Source organism: Anguilla rostrata, chromosome 4, assembly GCF_018555375.3.
Source record: "Anguilla rostrata isolate EN2019 chromosome 4, ASM1855537v3, whole genome shotgun sequence".
NCBI classification, from domain to species: domain Eukaryota; kingdom Metazoa; phylum Chordata; class Actinopteri; order Anguilliformes; family Anguillidae; genus Anguilla; species Anguilla rostrata.
The window spans coordinates 30,433,058-30,460,215 of record NC_057936.1 but is presented as its reverse complement, the minus strand read 5'-3'; the positions used below and the strand labels follow the sequence as shown (position 1 = coordinate 30,460,215).

The 27,158-nt window shown below is 40.8% G+C and overlaps 1 protein-coding gene across 3 annotated transcripts; it reads left to right on the top strand.

Annotated features, from left to right (window-relative positions):
• The first annotated feature begins 8,375 nt into the window (after positions 1–8,375).
• On the top strand, positions 8,376–26,169 carry LOC135253196 (palmdelphin-like). Of its 3 annotated transcripts, XM_064332194.1 has the most exons (10): positions 8,376–9,182; positions 14,941–14,992; positions 16,122–16,202; positions 17,981–18,111; positions 20,854–20,968; positions 21,451–21,475; positions 21,586–21,702; positions 22,298–23,383; positions 24,657–24,726; positions 25,588–26,169. In XM_064332194.1, exons 2-9 carry the CDS (start codon positions 14,948–14,950, stop codon positions 24,686–24,688), a joined length of 1,632 nt encoding a protein of 543 aa, XP_064188264.1. In that variant the 5' UTR covers positions 8,376–9,182; positions 14,941–14,947; the 3' UTR covers positions 24,689–24,726; positions 25,588–26,169. The 3 variants fall into 3 exon arrangements, with proteins under 3 accessions (XP_064188264.1, XP_064188262.1, XP_064188263.1); XM_064332192.1 differs by lacking the exon at positions 24,657–24,726; XM_064332193.1 differs by having other exon boundaries at positions 24,657–26,169.
• The last annotated feature ends 989 nt before the right edge of the window (positions 26,170–27,158 follow it).

Sequence of the window (27,158 nt, the reverse complement as noted above, 5' to 3'; positions counted from 1 at the left end):
TTTGGAATATGTTTTTATGCCGGATGCCCTTCCTGACGCAACCCTCCCCATTTATCTGGGCTTGGGACCGACACTAGGAATGCACTGGCTTGCACATCCCCAGTGGGTTGAAGGCAATAAGGTTTACAAGTCCACAAACCAGGTGAAGTGAGAGATATCAGTACTTTTTTATCTTTTCAGGCCTTATTATTAGACTTACTGTGACACTACATAAAAGGAAAAATACTGTACACCCAGTGCGGCAAAGGTTTCAGCCTAATGCTTTTATCAGTGTTTACTGCATCTCCCTGCTAATATGCACAGACTCTCTCTTTGTGTCTGACCAGATGTTGTAGGCTGTTGATTAAATAACACAGGAGCCTTTTGTGTGGACAAGACTATTGGTCAATTTGTTCATTCACAATGGTTGGATGGATCATTCATCCATGCATGCATTATCTAACCCGTTTATCCTGGTCAGGTTTGCAGGGGGTGCTGGAGCCTACACCAGCATGCATGGGGCGAGAGGCAGGAATTTACCCTGGACAGGTTGCCAGTCCATCGCAGGGCACACACACCATTCACTCACACACTCATACCTGGGGACAATATAGAGTCTCCAATTAGCCTTATCTGCATGTCTTTGGACTGTAGATCCACACAAATAGGCCCCGGCTGGGATTCCCTCTGCACCACTGGGCCACCCTCTCATATATAGGTGTGTTTGTCTAATTGCTTGTTTGAATGTTAATCACTTTTGAAGGCAAAAGGTTCTAACATAACATCATTGACACTTTTGGCAAAAAATGTTTTTTTTTTGGGAGAACACAGCTGTAGCTTGTTAGTTGATTAAAGTGGTAGTAGGGTGCAGAAAAGAGAGAGTACACTTTTAGAATGAACACTTTTAGGTAATTCTTAGCAAACTGTAACCTGGACATCCTGTTTTTGTGTTTTTGTGGTTTGCATCTTGTAGTGTAGCCTCTGTAGTTCTGTTTGTGAAGTCTTCTGTGGGCAGTAGTCACTGATACATCCACATGCCTCCTGAAGAGTGTTTCTGATCTGTTGGACCGGTGTTTTTGGAGAAAATTCTTTAGCCATCAACTGTAGAAATCTTCCTAGGCCTACGAGGCCTTGAGCAATTATTGAGCTCAACAGTGCTCTCTTTCTTCTCAATGATGTTCCTAACACTTCATTTTGGTAAGCCTAAGGTTTCTGTCTGTCTGGCTTCCTTGATTTTCAATGGCACAACTCTGGGCCTCATGTTGATAAATGCCAATAACAGACTCCAAATGCAATGAAAAGCTGAGAATAAAGACTCGATACTCGGCATGAACATGGGTTCCTTACTGTTTGAACCCTCCCATGCCCTAATCACCAATTGTGCGTTGCCATGGAGCACCATGCACCAGTTTTAAAAAGGCTACTATTCACTTTGCATATCACAATAGAAAATTGACTCAGATAAGCTTCTTAATCTGAAGCTTTTGTGAACAAGGACAATGTGTTATTTATTTATTGTGGCACATGACATTTATATTCTGCTGTAAAATATCTTTCTGGCATGCTTTATGCTGGCTTTGTCACCTTAAAGAGCAGAATTGGCCTAACTTTCACACTCAACACATACATCATTGAAGCATTCTTCTTGTGGGTAAAAATAAACAAAGCGGCAGTCTGTCTGGGACTTAGCAGTAACCATACTGCTCTGAGTGTCCCCAATTATGGCTCCAGTCAGAGCAGGTGTAACAGGATGACAACTTAGCCAACACCTGCTGGCGACACATGAAAGGGTCAAGAGGACTGAAGTGAACCAAAATGGAAACTTGACCAAGTTTGACACTAACAGCTCTCAACTATGTTAGCCTATTGGGGATAAAAAGCAAAGGAAAGAAAATGTGGGTGTTTTATTACATCCTCTTAGCACATGTACCTGTCACAAAGAGCACTTCTGAACACGAAATGGACAGCATTTCATTTACCTGAGAGAGAATGGCGCTATGTTCTTGTATTTTGGCTGCACTTGCTTTGATGATATTCCAAAAGATTGTCTTAGCAATTTTTCAGTTTTTCCCCACTGATTTCTTCTACTAACAGAGTTAATGAGAAAAATTGACATCGATTTGGCCTTCTCTGGTGACTGGATAATTTCATTGACACATGCCGTCAGGTTGTATTTAGGTTGAGGGAAGTGAATATGGAGTGTTCTCTCCTACATTGCAACACCTGGCTCCCTGCTACTTGATTAACTCAGACTATCCACTTAATCAGAGTTGGTATTTCAGATCAGTTGGGTTTTATCGCCACCTGCTGGATATAATAGTTATTGTACTTTTTTGTGCACATGCACTTTCTGGGTGTGTGGGGGTCAGTTATTATATTTCCATCACCTCCATAATGATAAGTCCACATTTGCTTATTATGATATACAGTGGGCTAATGCATATTTCTACTTCATTATAGCTTTGAGTCATTTTTACAATTCTTTTTTATTAGTAGGAATTATATTGTCATCCACATTAAATTACTGGATTTACAAAGCAGCATGCAACTACACATATAGTTTTTTTGGCGGTTTACATCTCTGATGTACTTTGATGTGGCAATGGTGATGAATATTTCTTTCTTTTTTAGTATCGCAAGTTCTATTGTATTTTACATTTACTTTTAGAACTGGTCATTTTAGAAAGTTCAAAAAAACATAACAAAACAAAACAAATGACGTACGTTTTGTGGTTTCATTGTTGTGTGCTCATTGGCTTCGGAAGGTTACAGAGGCCGTTGCCAGGATGGATTCCACCAGCGACTGGCTGTGTGACTGAACACCGCTGCTGGTAAATGTGACTGGGCCTCAGACTGAAAGAATGCAGGGTGTGCATAAAGCACAAAGAATCCTTTTGATGGCCTGCCAGAAACGCGTTTGCCCGAAACAATCATTCAGTGACTGGTGCACCGGCTATTAGACCGGCCACAAGCCCTGGAATGCAGTCTCAGTAACAATGTCCTGAGCAGACGCACGGCATAATTATCAGGACCAGCTGAATGAAATAGAGGCTCAGAGGGGAGATTAAAAGTAAGTGGTGTGGCATGAACCTCAATTACAAACTTGTAGATGTGCCTGCAGTGGCGCACTGATAATAAATAAAGAGTACGCTCCCCAGTTTAATATTCTATATTTGTTTTATCGAGGTTTTCACTATTAGATGTATGTAATCTGGTGATAAGGCAAGGAGACGCCACACAGTCCTGAAGGTCATTGTGCTGAAATACCATGCACGGCCAGGCTAGTAACCTGTCTTACATAAATAGAACCTAAAATAATTGAATTATATAAGCCAGGTATTATGCAGGGAAAAGTGTTAGAATCGCGCCAGATATGTCCCCCTCTTAATGAACTCTAATCCTATTGTGGAAGCACAAATAGCCTTAAAAGAGAAGGTGACATAGGTGTGGGGAGGGAGAATGTGGCTACAATGAAAAGAGGGAAGTGTTCAGCCTTTTCCATTGTGGCGCCCTGCTTACTTTTTTATTGAGTGCAGGTTTACTTCTGTTGTCATGGCAACCACACAGCCCCTTTGACTTGGTTTGAATGATGGATTAGCTCAGACTTGATTTTCCCGGAGAATCTGCCTTGTGCGAAGCACACACAGAACACAGAGTCCAGGAAAATACCGCATTTCATTTATTGAATATGTGTCCTTCGGTGCCCATTGCAACACACACTAAAAGCTGCACCTGCTTATATAAACAGGACAAATCAGCAGTAAAATGTCAGTCATATCCGTATGTCTTTGTTCATCATGAACATTGCAGACATGGGAATACCGGTGTCTCTGAACGCCACTGCTTTTCTATTGGGAAAATATGGGAAATATGCTATCTGATTTAGCAACTGGAGAGAAAATGTCTCCTTCTGGCCTCATGGGTACAGTCTCATACATGTGGGCTGTGTTGTATTAAATGTTTACTGTATATTGTATCCTACAAGTACAGTACTTTTTCATCCATGAATATTGAACAATGACACCAAGATAACTATTTCTTGTAGGGAAACTGTGTACCCAAGGTTATATGAAGGGACAGTGGAGGGAACCTTTAAGTTTCATGGGGGAGAGCAGGATTTGACACCAGATCTGTACTTCCTGCTGTTTTACTATGCTGTCAAGGCCAGCCATGTTCCTCAGTGCTTGTTTTATGGCAACGGCCCTTCCAAATGGTGTTTTACACTGATCATAGAAATGCCTCTCCTAGCTAGAGAAGATTCTGAGAAACACAAGCAGAGAAGTGCTCACCTGAAAACTGACACTTAGAAAATTCTCGTTTGAAGAAAATTTCCTGCTTAGGTAAAACAGTTATTTAAATATCTTTTACCTTTTCTTCCCAGCCATGAAGGTGAGTTAATGCATAGTGATGTGCAGGGGTGACGTAGCGGGGGGAAAAGTGGGACTGAATGGGGGGAGGGCCCTCGAAAAGCCTGGAATGATGCGTGAGGGACATGGATCAAGAGAGGAAGGGGGCCCACAGAGACTGCTTATGTATAGGGCCCAGAATTTTGTGCTACACCTCTAGAGGAGCAGAGAAAAAGATGAAAGCAGAGGATGAAAGGTTTACTTTAGTATAAATTTTTCAGCTCAGTCTTCTATACCATAATTAAAATTCTCACGTTTAAATAATTAAATTGGTATCTCTGAGTGATTGGAAGTGAGAGGGTAGGGCAGTGGGCTTTAAAACTACAGTTCATGTATCATCATGGGCAATAAGTGTCTATGGAGTACAGCACAGTGCGTGATAGATGGAATGAAGTCATGTGAACTATGGAGGCCACACACTGTGCTTTCCGCTTTTCATTTGGTTTGCACATGTACAGTACACATATAGTGTGTGAGTGTGAGACAGAGAGAGAGAGAGAGAGAGAGAGAGAGAATGCATGTGCATATATGTGCGTGTTTTTGCAGAAAAGATTTAACAGGTCTACATCTTCTGAATGGCATAGAGAGAAACGTTTTTTTTTTTTTTTTGAGTTGCCATCTAACTATTCACCAGATATTGAAAAGCAGAATCGATTTTGTTGAAAAAGGACACTTTCCGGCCTCTTCTCGAATAACTAGACATTTGGAAGGAGATGGCCGGTTAATGCAGTATAAGTTGACTGATATTGTAGCATTTAAATGTTATGGCATTTGCACGCCCTTTACAATTGGCTTTTATATTGCCATGACGTGCCCAAACAGCATGCCCAAACTATTGCTGCTAAATTATAAAAATGGCATGGGACTACATGCCATGTTATTGAAGCTCATCATATAAATATCTGCAGTGGCACATTGACATTTGCACAGAACGTGGCAACATTTTCCCTTGATGACAGCACTAAACAGGTTGCAGGGGCCTCCACACCCACAGAGCATGCTGAGAAAGTGAAATCAGCTGACAAAGGAAGAATGTGGAGTGCTTCTACTCAAGCAGTCACTGTGTGTTCCTCCATGGTCTCCCTGGAATGATTATTAATGACTCTGTCTTATCGGTTAGCCTGACCAACATGCTGGTAACTTTCCTTACCTGGCACTCTCACTTTGGAGAGAGAGAAAACAGATAGAGTTCAGTACCGTCGATATGTCACCAAGATCACATTTACTTTGGGAAGTGGCAAAGTGGTCTGGGGAGAAACTGTGATATTGGGTGATTATTGACAGGGCTGTGATGTACCTTGCTGCCTTGGTGTGATGTACCTGTGGTGCCATGAAGTCTTAGCTATCATACTTTTAACCTGTTCCCTCTACATGTTTCAGCTGCTACCCCTTTTGCAGCCGGACGGGGATTTTAGTTTCTCATCCTTCTGGGTTTGGGGACTCCTATAGTTCCAGATTTGTGCTGAGATTTTACTGGCACCACGGTGACTTGACATGTCTCTCTGTCACAATCCATCAGAGAAAAGCAGAACACTGTGATTCAAGAGGCCTTGAGTTTCTCCTTTCGCCACTCCAACTGTATCTGAGAGAGAGAGAGAGAACCAGAGAGAGTGAAACAGAGTGAGAGAGAGAAGCAGAGTGAGGGGGAGAGAGAGAGAGAGAGAGAGAGTGAGAGAGAGAGAGAGAGAATGTTTCACGGTACACTTTATGTCTTTATATTATGGGGCAGGGGAGCGCTTTGTTTTTCCCTGAAGAACTGTAAGTGGTGCTGCCGATCACTCTGGGCCCTGCTGGCTTTCTCCTCTGAGACTTGGCTCTGTCCCTCGTGGCCATGTGTTGGCTTCAGCTGTCAGTCTCCCATGTGTTCTGTGATTATGATGAGGAAGCAGACCCCAGCACAGATGTACGGTCTGGGTGACACAATGCTTCTGCTCTCAGTGAGACCGTCTTTGTATTTTTGGATTTTTTAAACGGTCTGTGTGCACCTGTGTGTGAGGCTCAAAGGACTTGACCACAAGCATATCATTTGCTTTTTAAGGGAAGTATTTGTCCTCTCAAGGAGACATATATTAGGAAAGCTGTTCCTGTTATTGGATACGTTAACTGTCAATGTCATTGGAGGCACTATAAAAAATACTACACCAAGGAAGAGTCACATACACGCCAGCCTAGTGATATTGCAACAGGAAATAAAGAAGGCTGATACATATGAATCACACCTATCTATCTAAATTGACTGAATACCTATTTTATATATCTAATCAATTGCAATTATTACATTTGCTTAAACCATGACACACAATCACAGATTTTACTCTTTTTTTCAGAGCCAGGAAAAGTGTGTCAGTTTCTCCCCATGCCAGAATCTTGCCTGTTGTGTCCAAGCTGGTTCCTGTGACCAGCTCCCCTGACAGACTGTGTGTAGGAAGTTGTGAACATGAGTCACTCCGCAGTCTCCCGAGCACCGCTCTGACAGATTTCGAATACATTTTCATTAATTAGAAGGCTGGCAGGGAATGTGGCACTTCGGTGAGGGTCGCATTTTTTTAGGCTACCGTAAATAAACAGAGCCCGCCGCGGGAATTTCCCACTCGTCCCCCCGCTTCCCCGCAAGCTGCGCCTCCTTGCATTTCGAGGGCGAGTTCTGCTTGACCAGCAGATTGAGGGAGCATTCTGGCCCCATGAGCTCATGTTTACGCCCGGTGGCAAACTTGTCGAGAACGGTCTTCTCCGAGATCCTCACAGCTCTCCCCACTGAAATGCTCTGTTAATTATTTAATTGAGAAAGTCTTTATATTTCACATTGTACACCGTGCAAAATGCATGTCCTTTTACAAACTTAAAAAGTTTAAATATGACAGACAGGAATTTAAAAAATATATATCCTAGGGATATGGCATGCAGAGGATATTTAAAAGAGTGGCAATGAGGTTGGTACAAGAATATGATACTTCACATATCTCAGACATTGGTACAAATATGTTTTTTGTTTTTCTCACCTTCTATCAGAGAGAGTCACACCTATGCTCTGAAGGGAAATAACTGCAATCGTGCATTCTGAGTGAATACTGGAAGATGTTGTGCAAAATCTGAAAAAGCCTGACATTGTTTTCCTGGTTTAATGTAAAGTATTTGCAGGAAAACATGACACCATTTTCTTATTTTAATACAGTGGCAACAATTAGATTAAGAGAATCTGGTTGAAATGTGCATCAGTAATTCGTAGTAATTTTCAATGGTTTAAACTGCTGCTATTCTACTGAGCATTTAGCACAAATGTCTGCTAAGAACAGCTTGCATGTAACAGTTTGTGAATGCGTGGAAATGGCTATCATAATGTTATGCAGCACAGAGCATTTGGAGAGTTCAACATGTTGCCATGGATACCTGTCTCCCTGCCTACATGTGCCAGAGCCAGTGAAATTCTGTTGCCATATACTGACAATTCACACAGCCGTCTGCTGCTTCAGTTTCCACTCTACAGTGCTGGAAAGAGAAAGCTGAAAAAAGCAGTCAGATGTACTTTAAGGTGTGAACGAGTGAACATGGGAAATGTTAGCTTTATGTAGACCTTTCATGCAACGTAGAACAGAATGTGTGTTTAGATTAGCCACTAACAATCTATGAACTTTCGATGAGCATTGTCATGTAACCACATGCGGTACGGGCAAGCATTTCAATGACGTTACACAATTTACATAGCGCATTAAAATTCATGAAAAATGGAAAAGCCCTCGGCAGTGAAAGAATTGCTTCCCTTAATTCTGATTATTGATTTTTTGATTGCACTTTGAATCATGGTGCAAGACTTTAGTAAAGTGTAACCACTGTTTTTTTGTGTTTTGTTGTCTGTGTGTGTGCGTGTGTGAGCCTGCTTGCGCGAGTGTGTGTGTGTGTGTGTGTCCTTTTGCACATACAGTATGTACTTGTTAGTGTGCGATTGTGAAATTACTCCCACTGCTCCTAGCTCCCACTCTTATTACTGTAATTGTGGAGCGGAGATGAAAGATATCTCGCCGGAGCACCCTGGCTAAATTCATAGCAGTTCTGAATATTAAAAACAGCCTGACGCAAAAGCACAGCCTGTGACACAAACTTGGAAGGGAAGGCGCTGGCTAATTACATGTCAAGTGTTGATGGCTGTGCACATCCATCAAGTAGGACTGACAGCTGTGAAGACACCCGGAGAAGAGGCGTCACACTTCTAAATTGTGTGTGTGTGTGTGTGTGTATGTGATTGTGGGTGCGTGTGTGGGTGCCCATCTATACGTGTGTGTGTGTGTGTGTGTGTGTGTATGTGTTTGTGTGTGTGTGTCTGCACATCTATGTTTGTGTGTGTGTATGTGTGTGTGTGTGTGGGTGTGTGTGCATATGTATGTGTGTGTGCACATCCTGTGCGCGTGTGTATGTGTGTGTGTGTGCACATGTATAACTGTTTGTGTGTGCATGTGTGTGAGTTTGCGTGTGTGTTTGTGTTCGCGTGTGTGTGTGAGCATGTGCATGTATGTGCCGCCGTGCATGTGTAAAAAGGTACGGCATTTTTTGGCAGTGAGGTAAAGATGTACTGTATCGCTGGACGTTTGGCTTTGACAGGGTTAGGGGGTGTGGAAGGGCTGTTCCTGAAGAAGAACCCGCCCTGCTTTCACTGCTGAGAGACGGCAGCCTGCCAGTCATTGGTAACCCCTGGTCTACCCTCAGCCTACCTGCACTCCCAGAGAACTAATGCCGGATTCCACACTGTGCAGACTGGAGTGAGCTCTTCCTTCACCAAAGACTCCACTCATCCGCACACAGCCGGTGAGTGCTGCCTCCTTCTCATCTGGGGCTTCTTCGCACATTCTGTTGCCATTCTCATCCTCCTGTGCTTTTCTGTTTTTAATTATTATTATTATTATTATTTTGCTGGGGTCTGTACTTTCCAAGAGTCCAAGAGTCTTTCTGAGAAGTCTCTGAGTCAGTGTGTGTGTGACAGATTAGACTGAGGAAGAACAGAGCATCAGCAGCAGGCTATTCCATCACATTATTCCACCTTAGAGGCTTCTAAACGCATTTCTTTTTCATGGAAAAACTATGGAAAAATCTGAGGAGGGGAACTTCATGGGGTCTCTAAATCTCTAATCTTTTAATTCTTCTAAGCCTGCTGCTATTTCCACCAGGCAATTTCCTACCGGGAGGTTCTTAAATCCTTTTGTCAAAAGATTTATGGAGTCCGGAGTTTCACTAAAAATTCACTTTCCTTTAACCGCTGAAGCCTGAGAGCTACTCTTTCATCAGATCTAAAGCCAAAAAAATTGCCTGGTGGATCCTCTGGATCCCTTATTTAAAAATACCTGCCTTCTATATTTTTACAAGGTTCATGATCATGTGAAATTACTGTCACTGTAGTTCTGTATAAATGTGTTTGTGCATACATTTTAAGTTCAAGGATGAATAAAAATAATGTCATTAATAATTTATGGCTAAATTACCTCATGTATTGCTGTCAAAATTAGCTATTTAAAATGAACACACTGCTTTCTAGACTGGGAGCAGATGCCACATGAGATTTAGCAGTTAAACCATCCGTGATCAGATTAAAGAGGACAGATTACGGGGAACCTCCACCCAAAATGAAACAGTCTGTGAAGTGGGATCTCGCATATTGATAAGCGGAGATCAGCAGCATTTCACTGTAGTTCTGCGCTGGGTCTGGAATGTTCAAGGGTAAACCTAAATTTCGTTCTTCACTCTTATAATTATAATAATAATAATTATTATTATTATTATTATTATTATTATTATTATTATTATTAGTATTATTATTATTATTATTATTATTATTATTCTTATTGACTAGTTGTTGTTGTGAGCAAAAATGCTTATATACTTTTTATTCCGTAGCCATCATCTACAATATTGTTCATTCTTGTTTATTCCTTGTAATGGGGCTACACCTGAGGTTTTAGATTAGACAAACAACAGTTAACTGACATGACACAGTGGCTCTGTAGATATCCCATAGTTAACTCACAGCAACGTCACCTGTTGACAATCCTCAGTTTTGAGGACACGCTCAAAGGCGCCATATCGCGTCACTCCCCGTTCCCCGACAGTGCAGCTGCGTCGGGAAGCTATTTTTGTACCGAGCGCATCTTTACACACCGCTTGCCTACCAGGTGGATCCCCACCCCCAGCCGTCATGCTTGTTGTCTGTGGAGGTCTTATTTCCTGTCGTCGCAGCGACGGGTCATGACCTGTTCACGCTTGTAAAATGGCCTGAAGCTGAAGATGAGCTCACCCTTCTGTCCACCAGCCTGGCGTGTGTCCCTCGAAAGGCCCAACACAAGCGACCCACGTTTGGGTTGGATTTTCAGTGCATTCTGCCCCATATGAGTGTGTGGTAAACCTTACTGCTTTCCTCCACTGTCCCATGCACTTCCACACCCACACTTACTCCCTTTCTCTCTCCACACTGTACAGTGACTCATCCACCAGCATTACATAAAATACAACACTTATCGCATTGTGGAAGGCTTTTTCCATGCAGCAGGGACAATTAACACTGAATGACATTTAGAGCTGTAATTGATTTGATCTGAATAAAAATTCTCCACAGGAACACAGGGTCTAAAATATTAATACATTCATTACACTGTTGTCCTGGGTCTTTTGCTTTTAGTGTGCTGTTAGATAGTAAGGTTCACTTGGCAAAAGATACAGTACAGATTAGTCGGTAGTGTGGAAGATGATCTTGCTGTCCTTCCAGGGGAGTGAACAGATATTTGTCGGTCTAATCCAGTCATCAGCCTCTCAGGGCTTGAATTAACTGCCGTTACGCAACAAAAGCTTGAGTCGATATCACAGCCTGCAGGGCGGTTCACAGTGAGGACATGAGTTTACAAATTCACTCAGGAAGCATTTTAAAATGATATAACTTTTTGATGCTGTGAGCAGCCTGAACACTGTAATCTATCTATCTATCTATCTATCTACAGTGTAGTCTATAAGTATTTGGACAGTAATACAATTATTGTTGTTTCAGTTCTGTACTCAGCGCACTGTATTTGAAATGAAACCATGAATATGCTGTTGAATTGTATACTGCCAGCTTGAATTTGAGGGTATTTACATCTATATTGGCTGATCCGTGTAGGAATTGCAGCACTCTTTATACATAGTCCTCCCATTTCAAAGGACCAAAAGTCATTGCACAATTGGCTGCTCAGCTGCTTCTTGGCCAACTATGCGCCTTTGAATTACTAGTTCATACACAAGAAATTCCAGACGTGACATTTGCATTAGGAGTCTTTTTGGTGTCGTCTGTCAACATGATGACCAATGCCAGTAAAGCAAGCCATCATGAGGCTGAAAAATCTGAGCAAGTTCATCAGAGACATAGCCAAAGCCAAAAGCATTGGATGTGTCAAAAACAACAGTTGCATACATTTTTAGGAAGCAAGAATACACTGGTAAGTTCAGCAGTAGTAAAAAAACTTGGTAGAACAAGGAAGACCAATGTAGCGGATGACAAAATGCTACTTTCAAATGTGAAGAAGAACCTCATTTCAACTGTTGAATAGATCAAGAACTCTCTCCAGATAGAGACTAGGGCAGCATAACCTCAGAGGGTTCACCACAAGATGGTGCCACTGGTAAGCCTCAACAACAAAATGGCTAGGTTTTATGATAAAAAAAACTAGAATGGTTACAATTCCTGAAGGAATTGTGTGGGCTTGCTTCAAATTCCAACTGGCACTGTCCTCAAGCCTCAATGCATTTCAATGAAGGTGCTTAGCTCAGAAGAAGCACAAAACCGTCCCGACCCACGGAGTACCGTAGCGTTACATATACAGCCGGGGATCAGCAAGTAGCGATTATGTTCCAGGGATTAGTCATATCCTAAAAGTGTCATGAGTAAAACTTGGCTAATTATATAGCTAGCTAGCTAGCTATGGCATGTCCTCACCGCTGTAACGTTATTTGTTGTCCTCCGTGTGTCCATACATCTGTATCGGTGGTTGTAGCTGTCATTAGCTCCTACTCATGTGTGCAGGATAGCATCCGTACGCAAGTTGTAGCTGTGTGTCCATAGCTCCTACTCATGCATGCAGGATAGCATCCGTACGCGCTAACTAAGTTAACTAAAGTAGGCGAAACGCTAACATGTTAGGGTTAGCTAAAGTAATGTTAGGCGATAAAGCTGTGCTTAAAAAGCTTGTGCTATTGGAAGTGCGTCCTACTAAACGTCCATGAGAGAGTGAGTGATCACCTGCCCATGCGTTCTACTAAAGCGTTCCACCAAACGTCCATGAGTGACCCTCTATGGAGTGACCAAAAAAAGTTGAATATTTCAAAAAGTTTTGAATATTTCAAAAATCTGAATACAAGCAACAAAAATGTAGGACTAGTTAGAGCTAGAAAAATTGGGTGGAAAGTACAAATAATAATAAGAAATATGAAAGACAGCAAGAGTGGACTTGCCGGAAGCAAGCTCACTAATAAAAAAAAACAGAGTTCTGGAACTAAGTTTTATGAGCGAATGAGATTAGTATTAACCTATACCAATTTGATAGAAAGAGGCTATTGTGGGGAAATAAAGGTACTGCTCATGCTCCAAAGTACAAGCCCCCCACCACCAGCCCCCCCAACCCAACCTCCATCTGTGAAACATAGTGCAGGTTGTGTTGGCATGGGCATTTACGGCTGCCACTGGGACTGGCTCACATTGATGATGTAACTGCTGAGAGCTGCAGTGGGATGAATTCTGAAGTGTACAGTAACATCGTATCTGCTCAGATCCTACAAAATGCCTCAAAACTCATTGTACAGCACTTTTCCTTGCAGCAGGACAAAGACACTAAAAATGCTGCTAATGCAACCAAATGACTGGCCAAGTCAATCACCCATCTTGAATACAATGTATTTCACTTGCAGAAGACAAAACTGAAGGCAAAATGCATCAGAAACAAACAGGAACTGAAGATGGATGCTGTACAGGCTCGGCAGGGCATCACCAGGGAAGATATAGTACCTAGCATCTGGTGATGACTATGGGTCGCAGACTTAAGATTGTCATCAAATACAAAGGATTCGTAACCAAGAACTAAATATAACGACTTTATTTCAGATTATGTTAAATTGTCCAATTACTTTTGCTCCCATAAAAAGGTGTAATTCCTATATGGATCACCCAATATGGATGCAAATACTCTCAAATTAAAGCTGATGGTCTGCACTTTAACTTCATATTCATTGTTTTATTTCAAATACATCAAAAGTTTTATTTTGTTTCACTGTCCCAACGCTTTTGCATTGAACTGTATCTCAGTCTTCGTTGCCTTCCAATTGCCATCGAATTGTGTAAATTGTGTACGTCACTCAGAGTAAAATTTTATGCTAAGTGACTGTAATTCAATTTAAGCTATCAATGTAATTTTAATTTCTATTGATGCCTAAACATAAAAAAGTGTGAGGGCAGAGGCTCGAGTCTCGGCGCTGTGACTGCCAGCCATAAAACAGAATGTCATCCTGTACTGTTTAACGGAGTGGTGATCGTGCCTGTGTCAACTCGTAGACATATTTCCTTTCATCTCACCCCCGGTGTGCTACATCGGTGGTAACAGTGGGATACAGTCCATATGGCATAGTTCAGTCGCAGGCCTTGCCAAGGATGAGGTTTCATAGATCAAGAGGTTTGTGTGCTATATTGAAAGCTGAATGGCAGGATAGAGGATATAGCTCTGAAATATTGAAAGGGGGCATTTCATCGCTTAATGGGCACGGGGATCACTAATGGAACATATTTTAGGCAAGGCACACCACCAGTTGGAAACCTGATCCACTTTTTTCATAAGTCGTGTTACTTGAATGTCCTCTAACATTGGACACTGGGCTATCTTTAACCGGAAAGTGACATATAGTCTACTGGGTCTAGAAAAAAAGGCCGCTTAAGTGATAAATTATTGTTGTAGTCTTGCTGTCACAATGGTTTTGCTAAAGCCGCAAAAAAAGTACCTTGGAAAAATCAACATCATTAGACAGTGTTCCGTTAGAAGTGGACGTTGAGTACATCATTGAAACAGTAGCAAAGAGTACAAATCCTAATAAGGAGCAACAAAGTGCTCAGTGTAAGACTGTCACAGGTAATAAACTCAAAATGTCTCCTCTTGAACAATAAGAGGTTGCAACAGTCTTTTTATCTGTGATTGATCAGATCAAAATGAGAAGGTGGTCAGATTCCGTGCGCAGTTCCGAGCAGACTTTGTCCATCCTTTGAAAGCTCCGGGATAAATCTGACATGTGATGTGTCAGTGAGACATGCTGGCCATGCCAGCTATCCCAGCTGGCCCCCTGCCACGGCTGGCCCCCAACCCCCCTACCACCCCGAGTCCCGTGCCTATGCCCAGACACACTCCCGTCATAGTCCCTCAGAGGCACTGGAGCTCATCAGTGCGTCCCTTCTGTCTGCACGGTCCATCGGTCTGTCCGTCAGCACCGCTGTCTGCTGGGCACCCCCCCTCCCCTCCCCCCTTGCTTTGTGCCACTCTCTCAGGGGTTCTCTCCCTCTCTGTTCCAGACTTGCCATGGAAGAGGAAGGCTTGTTGAAGGAGCGACTTCAAGCTATAACGGTAAACCCTAAGGACAAACTATGTTTATTCAAAGAGGAAACTTGGGACAGTAAATACATATGCCAGGGGTATTTGAACAATCCTGGTTGTTCCTGATATAAAGCTGTTACAGTTGTGTTAAGCTTGTCTCAGTTGTGGAACAGGTGGGCTTTCAGGAACCTACTGTATTTATGGACATACTGGGTTTCAGTTTTTGTTTAGCATAGAAGGACATTAATTAAGCTATTTTTCCCATAAAGTTCAAAAGTGATGTAGAAGTGTGATGTGGCTGGAGACTGGGGAATGTTGTTTGTTGTACCTGAAGGTCAAATGTGGGGTCAACATGAAAAAGTCTGTTCATTCCTTCACCTTTACTCAGCACATTAATGGAACCTAATGGCTCTTTTTTATATAGCTTGTTCTGTGCAATTTTCCAACTACAGTATTGTTATTGTTATTGTTTTTAAATATTAGGCAGTGCTCATGGAGAGCACCCTGTACGGTCCAGGATTTTTTCATCAGCCTGTTATATAGATGCTATCTACATGCCCTGCAGATTGGCTTTATGGGGATCCAGTGAAGGAAAACAATATAGTATAGATGCAAAGTCTGGAATAACAATTGTCTACATTTTTTATAACAGTGTTAACACTTACCTTTCTGTTGGTTAATTTTTTTTTACAATTTCAAAAGTTTTTAACATTTTACTGGTACTAAGAGGAAATAATGATGATTTCTTCCGTAGTGAATTATTTATTTTTAACATTAGCAACAGATAATTACAGGATAGGGCTCTCTCTTTTGCACTGTTTGTGTTAGCTGTTTGAACAGTCTTTGCCAATTCATCTCACCTTCCAGGGAGTCATGCATGTGCTGTACGTGCGGAGGAAAACAGCTGACACGTTATTTTTGGCAGATGGCATCTCGGAACAGGTTGAATCTCATGGCAACTACATCCTCTCAGATTACAGAAAAGTCTCAGCCTTGTCCTGTGTCACACAATAGGCCTTGTGGGCTTCTGAATGACCACATTCAGGAGAATATGTCAAACCAGCGATGGTACCGGACGCAATGTGCGTGCAACATGTGTCCTTTGTGTGGTGACAGGGAAGGAGATTGCTCTGAAGTCTCTTTGTATTCATTTGCACAGGATAAGAGAAAAATCCAAGAAGACATTGCCAAGAAAAGGAGGGATATTGAGGAAGAAAAGTTAAAACTTCAGTATTTGAAGGTATGGGAGTTTTACATAATATGTATAAATATGTGAATATGTATTTTTATGAAGCATATGTTTGTGGTTGTGTGTCTGTGTGTGTTCAAAACATGCTGTGATTAGAATAGCTAGCTAACCCTGCAAAGGTGTGCTGTGATAAATGATGATGGAAACAGATACATGCATTTGTGTTTCTCAGCAGCAGTATCTCATTTCTAAAAATCAGAAGTGCCATGTGTTAAAAGAAATTAAACAGCAACAATGTACACAAAGAGTATGAGCTGTCTCAAAAAGTAAATGAAAATAAAAAAATATTTTGCAAGAATTGCCATTGTCTGAAATTAGCATGTGGCAAAGCAGATTTTGTTATCGCAAGAGCAATTCCATCTGCCAGTGACAAAACAGGACTATACTATATCTACAAAATTAGATAGTTGACGCTTTAGTAAAAAAATAAATAAATAAAGATTCAGAGAACGAGTAGGAAAATCAGCTTGTCATTTCATTTTTATTAAATGTAGCTAGTAGTATAAAAACACGTAGCATATATTTAGCATAAATTAATAAATAATATTTATTTCATTACTTTACTTCAAAATATCTTGGCAAACACTCTTATTAAGTGACTTACAGAAGTGTAGACAAATTACATGTTTTAGCAATATTAATGTGGTGGGGTATTTATTTAACATGGTTTCTCTTACCTTAATGCTAACAATGATAATTTCCAGTCTAGGCTGTGACACAATACTACACTGAAATGTGTGTCTCACAATGTGTCAAATAATTACTTGAAAAATCTAAGCTAAATTGTCCACGCACACGCATATATTGATATATAATGTATATACTGTATATACATGTACACATGAAAGTTATATGGCAGACAGGCATTGAGGTGTTTGACATATGACACAAAGAGTACACTTGTATTTTTATATGGCTCCATTAACACTTGTCTTTTTATGTGATATACTATATGTGATGTCCTCACAAATCTGTGTCATGTTAGATAATTGTGGTCTAAAAACAGGAAAATGGGAATGGATTTGATTTGCCCTAATAATTTAACAGTGACTGGAATCTGCCAGTGTCTTAAATGAATGTAAATGTTCCATCCTTTTCTTTGGACACATTTGGTTAGCATTCTACTGCCAATCAACATCCCATAACAAGTGTGTGGGAGTCGTGAAACAGTCAGTTGTACAGCTGGTCTGTAGAATGAATGGAACATGGTGTGCATGTGATCTCAGTCTAAGCACTCTGAATCAAAGAGACCGCTGCATGTATCAGATATACAGAAATTGCATTTTTAATCTGTATTAGATATTAGTGGAAGCAGAGCCTTTGTAAAAGGGCAAGTCATTAGCACGGAGTGAGAGTGTTGACAGTATGTTCCTATTTGTAAAAAAGCACAGTGCTGTATTTACACAGGGTGAGAGTGTAGTCTATTCCTGTTTGTATAAAGATCTAAGGTGTTAACACAGGATGTATTTGTAAAAAGGCTGAATATTAACACTGGCTGGTGACGTAAATAGATTGTTCCTATTTGAAGAAAAAAAATAGACTGTTCCTATTAAAAATGCAGAGAGTAACACATGATGACAGCATAGACTACCTTTGTTTGTACACATGCAGATGTTAACTGCCTGTGAGAGCATAGATAGGTGCATATAGGGTTTCAGGAATATGAAAGTAGTACTGTAGTGATGCGGTATTACAACAACCACTGCAAAAAGTCATAAAAGTCTTTGAAAAGTATTGGTACAACATGTATATTTTCCTCCCACATACAGAAGAAAGCTTTGCGGGAGCAATGGCTTATGGATGGACTGAGCCTCCAGAGTGCACAGGAGGAGGAAGCCATGAGACTACAAGCTCAGGATGACCAGCAGCAGAGCAAAGTCCTGCAAAGCAATATCGAAAGGTAACCTGAAAGTGACAAGAACAAGCATGCAGTCTGTGCGTGTGTGTGCGTGTGTGTGCGTGTGTGCGCACGCATGCGTGTGTGTGTGTGTGTGTGTGTGTGTGTGTTACCATTGGTAAGCTTTAGCTTTCATTATCTCGGTTGGGTTGTCATTTGGCTGCAATTGAGGAATTGCACTGAGGTCATTCACTCAATCTATTTTTGAACAGTCCTTCAGACACGGTCTAAACAAGCATGACATCACACTTAATCTCAAGAGAAGATTGTAGGCACAGACATAGAGTTAACTCATAATTGTATGATGCAATATTGTTAGTCAACTATTATATTAATTCAATTCCAAACAGTAATTTTTTAAAAATCATGGTCTGGTCATCATAATAATATACACAGTAGGGCAGTCAAGGAAGCATATTTGATGTAACTTAGTAATTCATACTGCTTATTGAGAGTATTGTCCCACACATTCTCCCTCGTCCTGGAATATAAAAAGATGGAATATTTACTGATGGTGTGTGGCTGTAGGATTATTACCATATTTCCTGTCTTTGTTGGTGCAGTGCATGCTCTCCCATGTATGGCAATCTATTACACAATCAGTATGGTATTAAGTGACCACTTCAAGTTCTTCTCTGAATGAAATTTTTCTGCAGTTAACTGTCGTTTATTGAAGTTTCGCTGAACCTGTGTGCTAAATATAACTGACTGGATGCATCCGTTAAATAATTAAAAACAACATCAAAATTGAATATAAACATCTCTTAGTGCTTCGGGTGTTTGTTCAAATTAAGTCTTTATAATTTAATTTTCCTCACAATGGCTGCATTTATTTGGCCATTTGTTTTTATACATAGATCCTGCCCTGTGGAAGTCAACTGTGAGGTCTTATGGGAAGCACATACTCACTCAGTTTACAAAAGCAACAGGGGTTTAAATGATCCTATAGATGTGTGCTCATGTCTCACAATAAATACAAAGGCATTTGTCCAAGCGCAGAGGGTGACCAGGGAATTTCACCGCAGTGGAACTCTACAGAATACGTTGATATTTAAGACGTACTGGTCTATAGTTTGCTTGCAATTCATATTACAGGTATCCGTATTACTTTGCTTGGCTGGGTGGCATAGAGGTGCAGTGCTTAGCACTGTTGTTTTGCAAGACGGGGGTTTGAGGTTTGAGTGCTAGCTGGCCTGGATCCTCTCTGAGTGGCGTTTGCATGTTCTTCTCGTGCTCACGTGGGTTTCCTCCTGGGCTGCAGATGAAAATTAGCCTCCCTGGATAACTCTGGCATGTTTACAGAAATGTTATTAATATGCATTGTCCCAGTTAAATAAACTACTAAATTAAAATAAAATTTCACCATTGTGGAAATAGCTTTGTCTTAAGTTTGCTTGTGGCTGCGGGTATTCACGTTACCTTTCTCTTTCTATCCAAACATACAGTACACTTAAGCACGCCAGCAGTACACAGCATTCCATTCTTTAATAACAAGCCCTGGTGTGAGGCAACCCATAAGTATAGCAATAAGGTTCACAGTTTGGTTACAAGCAATATCGATTCTACCATGTTTTCCCCTGTGTGGTACTGCTGAGATAACAACTGCAATTTTTAACATGAAGCAATATCTAGACAAACACAGCATCAGAGAATTCTTACAGTATCTGCCTTGTGCATGCCCCCTTAGCTTTGTTTTGGAATATCAATGTCTGTGGTTTGTTCGTTTAAAGTGAATATAATGAATTCATAACAGGCAACACATGGAGTGGCAAATTGTTGCCAAGAAAAATTATTTTATTCTTAAGGCCCCTTGTTTATTTGTCAGAAGCGAACTGGTTCAGAATGTGAATGTGATTAAATATCTTGAGTATCGGAGGGTCTGAGCCAGTGGCTTAGGCAGATAGGCACATTTCTGATTGGGGGTATTATAACACTGGAGGAGAGGAGAATGATGAACCGCATGTATTGTCCTGAATGTTTGGCTTCACTGAGTGCGGTCTGAGCCTTTATTACTGGATGCTGAGCCTCACTGATGTGGCAAAAAAAAGCAATTTGGAGAAAAGCCTCTCCATCTCCAGAATAACACAACTAACCAGACACAGATATAGATCTGAATCCCTGAGGTGATGGAAGCAGCCTCACCCAATACTGCAATGAACAGAAAAATACATTAGGTCATTGTCTGTGCCGTCTTTGCTGAACGATGTCAATTTTTGATGGCAAGTGTACTGGCACTTCATTAACCAAGTGTACCTTGAAGAAATAAGTAACTGTGGCACATCTCTATTTGAAGGCATGGCTCTCTGGGACATTTGTAAGGAATAACAAGGGAAGTGTGCCTGGCTGACTGTGTAGCTTGAATTTCATTCCAGGGTTATTGATGAACTCATTCAGACTCTGCAACATCAAGAAAGTAATCATTTGTAAGAAAAACCTCTCCTTTCACAGAATACTGAAGTTACTCCGAGAACTTTCAGAGTCACTGACGTTGAATATGATCTGAAAAGATTTTAGGCATCACACAAACGTAACCAATGTCTATGAAATTCAATCTTTTACGGACGGTCTCAGAAACCTCTGCACTATGAAATGGCCAATGAAAATACTCAAGCCACAGCCCTCATGCTACTTCATACTTCCTGTTGCAGTCTTTGTAAACCAGTCTCAGTCTGTGATGATCTGTTGCTGGCTGCTTGCCATTGCTGAAGTTCCTCAGCCAAACTGTCTTTTGCGTCCTGCTTTCAGGATGGAAATGGAAATCGAAGCTCTAGAAAAGCAGGAAATGACGATTTCTGAAAATGAGCAGCTCATTCTGAAACGGCTGAAGGAAGTTGAGAAAACCACCGAGGACATAATAAAGGTATTGCGCATCTCATACTCCTTCTCAATAATGGCTCCTGGGGAATTTCTAGTGTAAAATATGGCTGACACTTTGTTTGCCAAAGCTGGTCACTCTGGTGATTCCATGTGAGAATGAATGAAGCCTTGCGAATGAATGCTGCTGGTGAACATATTGGGAAAAGTCTCTTTAAGGCTTTTGGAGGCTTTGCAGGGGCTAAACACAAGGGGCAGCGGTCGAATGGATGCCAACACTTTTGCTGGTAGATAGTGGCCCGAGCAGTGCCAGGTTGATGTATGAGAGCTCCGGTTCCCCATTGACAGTGCGGTCGATCTTACTCACAAACCGGAAAAAATTAAACCGTTTCGCGACCACCTAACAGAAAAAGTTGAAAACATTTATTTTGCCTCTTCTTTCTAATCTTTACCTTGAATCATTTTTCTCTTTTCTGATTTTTAAACGATGTCCGAAATGTAATTTTGAACTACTGTATTTCCTCACAGGCAGTAAATGCAGATAACCAGCAAGGTAAAGACTTTTGTTGCTATGGGTGTTGTATTTGCCTTTTTCTTTCATTACTCTTTAACTATTAGAAGAATAAATAGTGGGGAAACTAATTGCCTTCTCTTCTGTTATAGAGCCAATCCAATACATTTACTCAGAAATTCCAGATATCCCAAAATCCTACAAACCTTCACAGTTAAAGAAACTATCAAGCCCTTTTCTGGAACCTAATGATGATCAGCCTAAACAAGGTACAGTACTGCGATACCATTTTACATTACTGACATGTATACCAGCAATTTACCAAGATCAGTTTACATATTTAAACACAAACTACATTAAAAAATGAATAAATTCTAATTTCTTCGATGATGCAAATCATTAACACTGTGCTATGAATTTAAGCACTACGCTGGAGTGTATGGTACAGCATGTGTCCACAGGAGTCAAAACAATATCCGTCCTTTGGCTCTTTTCATTTCTGCCCAGTGAAACATGATATTAAATACTTTTGATACATTTGCCCACTTCTTCAAATTTGCAATCAACTTTTTTAGAATGGGAATAAAAATGTTAAAATTAATTTTAAAAAACTGAAAATAGAACTTTACTACTACCAGATATAGTCTTCCTATCTGTGAAAACAGGTGTCCAGCAACTCATGATATAAGAACTTAGCGATTTGCCACCTTCTGAAATAAACTCTAAGACTGAGTTGTATTGGCTAGCAGAGTGATAGGTTGTTTAGTTAATACTGAAAATGAAATATATTAATACATTTCAAATAAGTGCCTAATGTCTGCAAGCAGTCATGCAACAGGTTATCCAACCATCTTTTCTCCGCAGCCTTATTTGCAATGGAAATTAATGTGGAGAAAGACATGAGGACTGGGGAGAGCCAGGTGCTGTCAACGGCAACCGTCACGCCACAGAAGTTTCAACAGAAAGGCATAAAGGTCTACGACGATGGGCGGAAATCCGTCTATGCGCTCGGGCCCGATGGCCAGCTCGCTCATAACGGAGTGGGAGAGCTCACCCCCCGTGAGGTGGAGGAGCTGCTGAGGAAGGCCACCGAAAAGCAGACTGATCCGGACGTAGAGTACCACGAGCCTGTGTTCTCCGCCCCCTACAGCCGACCGGCCACCTCAAAGAGACCAAATCGGGATCACTCCAGTCCAAGGCCCAGCGGTCTGTCGGAGGCGGCGGCAGTGCGTCCCCCTTCCGCTCAACCCGAGGTCCCCCAGAGCGATGGCGCCCTATTTCAGAGGGAAGCTAAGCATCTTTCACCTCACATTCCGCACCCTAACGCTGGCAGCCAAGCGCGCGCAGACCAATCCCCTCCCCACAGCCCAGGAAAAAGTCATTTCACAAATGGAGGCGAGACCCATTTGGAGGCAAACGCACAGAAGCCAGTGCAGGCTCCCCTCCAGCAGTCCAAGGAGAACCACAGAGCTGCACTGCTGGTGAAGTCCGAAGCCAGACACAGAAGCCCATCGCCATCCCTTCCAGACGCCTCCCAGACCACCAACACCGCCATGCCGGCCGAGCCTGACTCCACGGAGCCTGTGACCATGATCTTTATGGGGTATCAGAGCGTAGACGACGAACAAGAGACCCGCGTTGTCTTGCGCCATGACGGGGTCATCCAGGCCGAGCTGGTGGTCATTGACGACGATGACGAGAACGGCAGCGATGGACCGCTGTCTTTCCACCCTGACGGGTGCCACAGCAAGATCTTCCAGCCCCACCTGGCCTCCAGAGCAAGTTCATACCTCACGGAGGCCAAAGCCAGCTGCAACAGAACTAATGCATCCCTGTACGCCACCCCCAGCCTGCCCCAGGAGACAGAGCTTGGGCACAGCCCCATTCGCCTCAGCCCCTGCCCTGATGCACAGGTGGGAGGAGACAGCACAGAAGACCCCTCCCTTACAGGTACAACAAAGAGGAAAAAGCAGCACTGCTCATTAATGTAACGCTCTCCTCAGAAACTAACCTTCCTCTTGGCCTTCCTCTGACAACACAGCTTTTCGCTCTCATGGTTTGGCGCTGCATGCAGGACCTCCTCCCTGCGACTCACTTCCTGTAATGAACGGCAGATTACTAAAGCATAACTGTGAACACTTATTTCACATTGTACAAAAGCTGAGCATACAAAATGTACATGGGAATAAGTGGGTGTAAAGTGCTGTAGCCCTGTTGAATAGAACTTTGTAGGCATTATAATTGTGTTTTGGCAAGCTCTACTTCCACCCAGTGGTGGAACTGCACATAGCAATAGCTCATTGATGACACAGTGAGGTTTACAGCTATGAGGAATATTAATTTAAATCCCTTTGATTATGAAAAGCTTGTTCCAAAGACGGTTACTTTAATGGTTACTTACACTCCAAATGTAATTTGTTTAAATTTAAAAGGAAAGTGAAATACTTTTGAAAATCGTGAAAAAATTACAGTGCCTTTGGAAATGGTACAGTATTGTTGAAAGCCAAAATGAAAATGAGGAAGAGTGAATTAAATCCAGTCTTATATGCTGCAGTATCGTTGTTCTGAAATGAGTCATTTGCCTTGTTTTGATTTTTGTTGCTGTGTTACTTTTTTCTATTATGCAAATGATTAATTTCAAACCAGCTGTCTTTGGTGCAATTACAGTAATTTGCATGGCTGACTGGCGTCTGCTCTCTACCTTTTAACAATCAAGATATCCCTGGCTTGCTTTTTTCTGTACTTTTCCTGTGCTGATTGAAAGCTGTGGTTTCTGCATAGTTTTGAATGACAGCTTGAAAATAAACACTTTTGGGACAATAGCCCTTTTTTTCTGATTCCTTGACATCTCTGTAGATGTCTTAAGTACAGTTTGGAAGAAAAGTGAAAATGGTTCATTTTAAATACTCCAGTGACGTCTAATATTTGAGATAAAATACTTATACACATGTTTAAAAATGTGAAAAATATATATATCTACAATGTCTAACCTTGCGTTTCGTCATGTTCAAAATACGGCACTCCCCAAATAAATTTTACAGAATAATATAGTACTCCAAACATATTACAGTCTCATGAATTAGACAAGGTTTAGCAAAGGATGCAATATAACACCATTAAACTCGTGTGGGGGCAGAATTTGCGAATATAACTCAGATACTTAATGTGAGATTATGACAGTGAAAGGCCTTGTGAAAATCTTGTCCCTGACCTTGGTCCACAGCTGAAGCCTCTGAAGTGAAGGAGCAGTGTTGAAACCATGTAATAATGTGCTTGAGAGGTTATTACACAATGTGAGTTATATAAGCTAGGAAATGCATTTAAGAGAATCAATTACAGAAATATTTGCTTATCCCTTGCTCTTACTCTGTCCTTCTGTAAATGCATTTTACCAGATAGTATTATCATGGCATACAAACAGAAATGTGTACTTGCTGTATTTTATTGGTAATATATTAATATTACAACAGCGTAGTCGCAGTGCACATTTTCATTTCCCTAAAATGGTGATTTTGAGATTATTCTGCTTAACTGGTCTTCAGATATAACTGAATACAATTTCTCAATACACTTATGGCTAAAGATTTGATGTTTATTGTCATTTACTGATACAATATATCATTTATTTTCATATGTACAACATGGTGATCATGCCAACGACCAGGAATAACATGCAAATAATATTGCTGCTGTCTAATAATGCAGTGAATACCTGAATATCATTCCATTCATTTCAGTGTGGGCCAATTATCATAAATTGTTTCTAATGTACTATGTATTATTTTAGTTCAATTGAATTGTCACAGAATTTTTAAATAGCTTTTAACAATCTCCTGCTGCACGAGCCATGTTCTTACATATTCTACCCACTCAAAATCATTGTAGTATTCCAATTAGTATATCTTTGTAAGATCTCATTTTGAGATCTTACAAAGAATGGCTTGTATGTTTTCCACTTGCTCCAGATTTATTTTCTTAGAGACAATTTCTCCTTAAGACAATAACTCAAACACTTTAAGAAATCAATTTCATTTGATTAATTCTTCAAATGAGATGTATTAACTCTTTTACTAAAATTATTTTTTCACTGCGTGGTCACTGTTCATGGGTATGAAGCAGTGCACTGAAATATTGTCTGTCTTTCCTCTCCACAGCATTAAGGCTGCGAATGGCAAAGCTAGGAAAAAGAGTGTAATCTCCAATGATAATGACTCCTGTAGCGCCTTAAATATTCCATGAAGAAAAGCAAAGTGAGAACATGGCCAAGGGAATGGGCTTTTTCATGTTTGCACAATGCCGACAAAGCTAAACTTCCGAGAGACCACTGACACAGAAAATTATGAAGTATTTTATGTTCAGAAAATATGGTAGCATTGTGCCATTAGCAAAAAGCAGGTATTCATTCTGAAACGTTTTTGCATTATGTCATTTGGAAAGACGAGCCAATTTTGAAATGTTTGTGTTTTGTGCCTTTTTGCAGTGCAAACAAATATGCAGTACAAATATTTACATAAACTATGCCCTCATAAACAAACTATGTGCCTTATATATGTAAGTGCCTTTGAAATATGGTTTCTAATGCTTTTTAAGTGTGAACTCTGTTGTAACACTTTGAATAACTGTTATGTAACATCCAAATAATAATGACACCATAACAAGAGCAAATGTACACATAAAGAAAATGCAAAAAAGAGATTATACTACAAAACAACAAATTCAAATAAAATGTTGCCATGCTTCCTGTCTTGTTTTTCATTATTTAAAGGGGTATTGTTAAGCGGGAATTTTATCAGATATACATCACATCAATGACGAATCGGAATACAATATACTTTTTTGTTGCTTATAACATAGGTTGCTGCAATGCATGCCATTTCTGAGATTTAGTACATTGATTGAATATGGTATTTTGATTACACACTTTGCCTAAAGTAAGAAAGCGTCACATCGTTGTTTTCATTTTCACAATGTAATTATTATTCTGCTTAATTGTTGGTGTAATGGATGGGTTCTATACAAAATCATTTCAGGATGGGTAAAATCATTATCCTTTTTGGTATTACTGAAACTGTGGTCAGTTTAAATGCCAGATTCCTCAAGGAAATTATAAGAAAGTGAAGGTACTTTGGTGAAAGGTATTCATGTCTAATTTTATGTAAGATGTCCAATGTCCGCATCCCAGTGTCAAAGGAATATTCACTCAGAATAGTCAAATGTGCTTTTTGCAACAGGATCAATTGATCTGAAAATGTTGTCATTTTCCACATTTTCAAAAGTGTGCTTGACTAAGTGAACACAAATACTTTGCTAATAAATTACGAACTGAGAGAGTGGTATCGCACATTGTTTATACGAAACGACACGGACATTTTCCCATTAGTCAGTCCCTTCTGCGGAGTTGCTTATTGCGGGAGGAGCTTCGGGTTGTTGTTTTCTTGTTTATATCAGTTCATTTAGATGTGGACTTTATTAAAAGCGTTTCATGCTCAGGGGATTCTCCAGTGGATCTCTGCAGACTCCCACATCCTTCTGATAATCTAACCCTTTTAGGAAAGCCAGCTCTTCCATGACTGACCTCATATGCCTATCCTGACACCCAAAGCAGCTAACAGGAATGCATTTGTGAGCTTAAGCTAAAATGTATAGCATATTATTGTGCTGGATGTCTGGCCGCCAAGACCCTGAAACCATTTAGTTATTTAGTCTTATTAGGCTTGAATTTCCC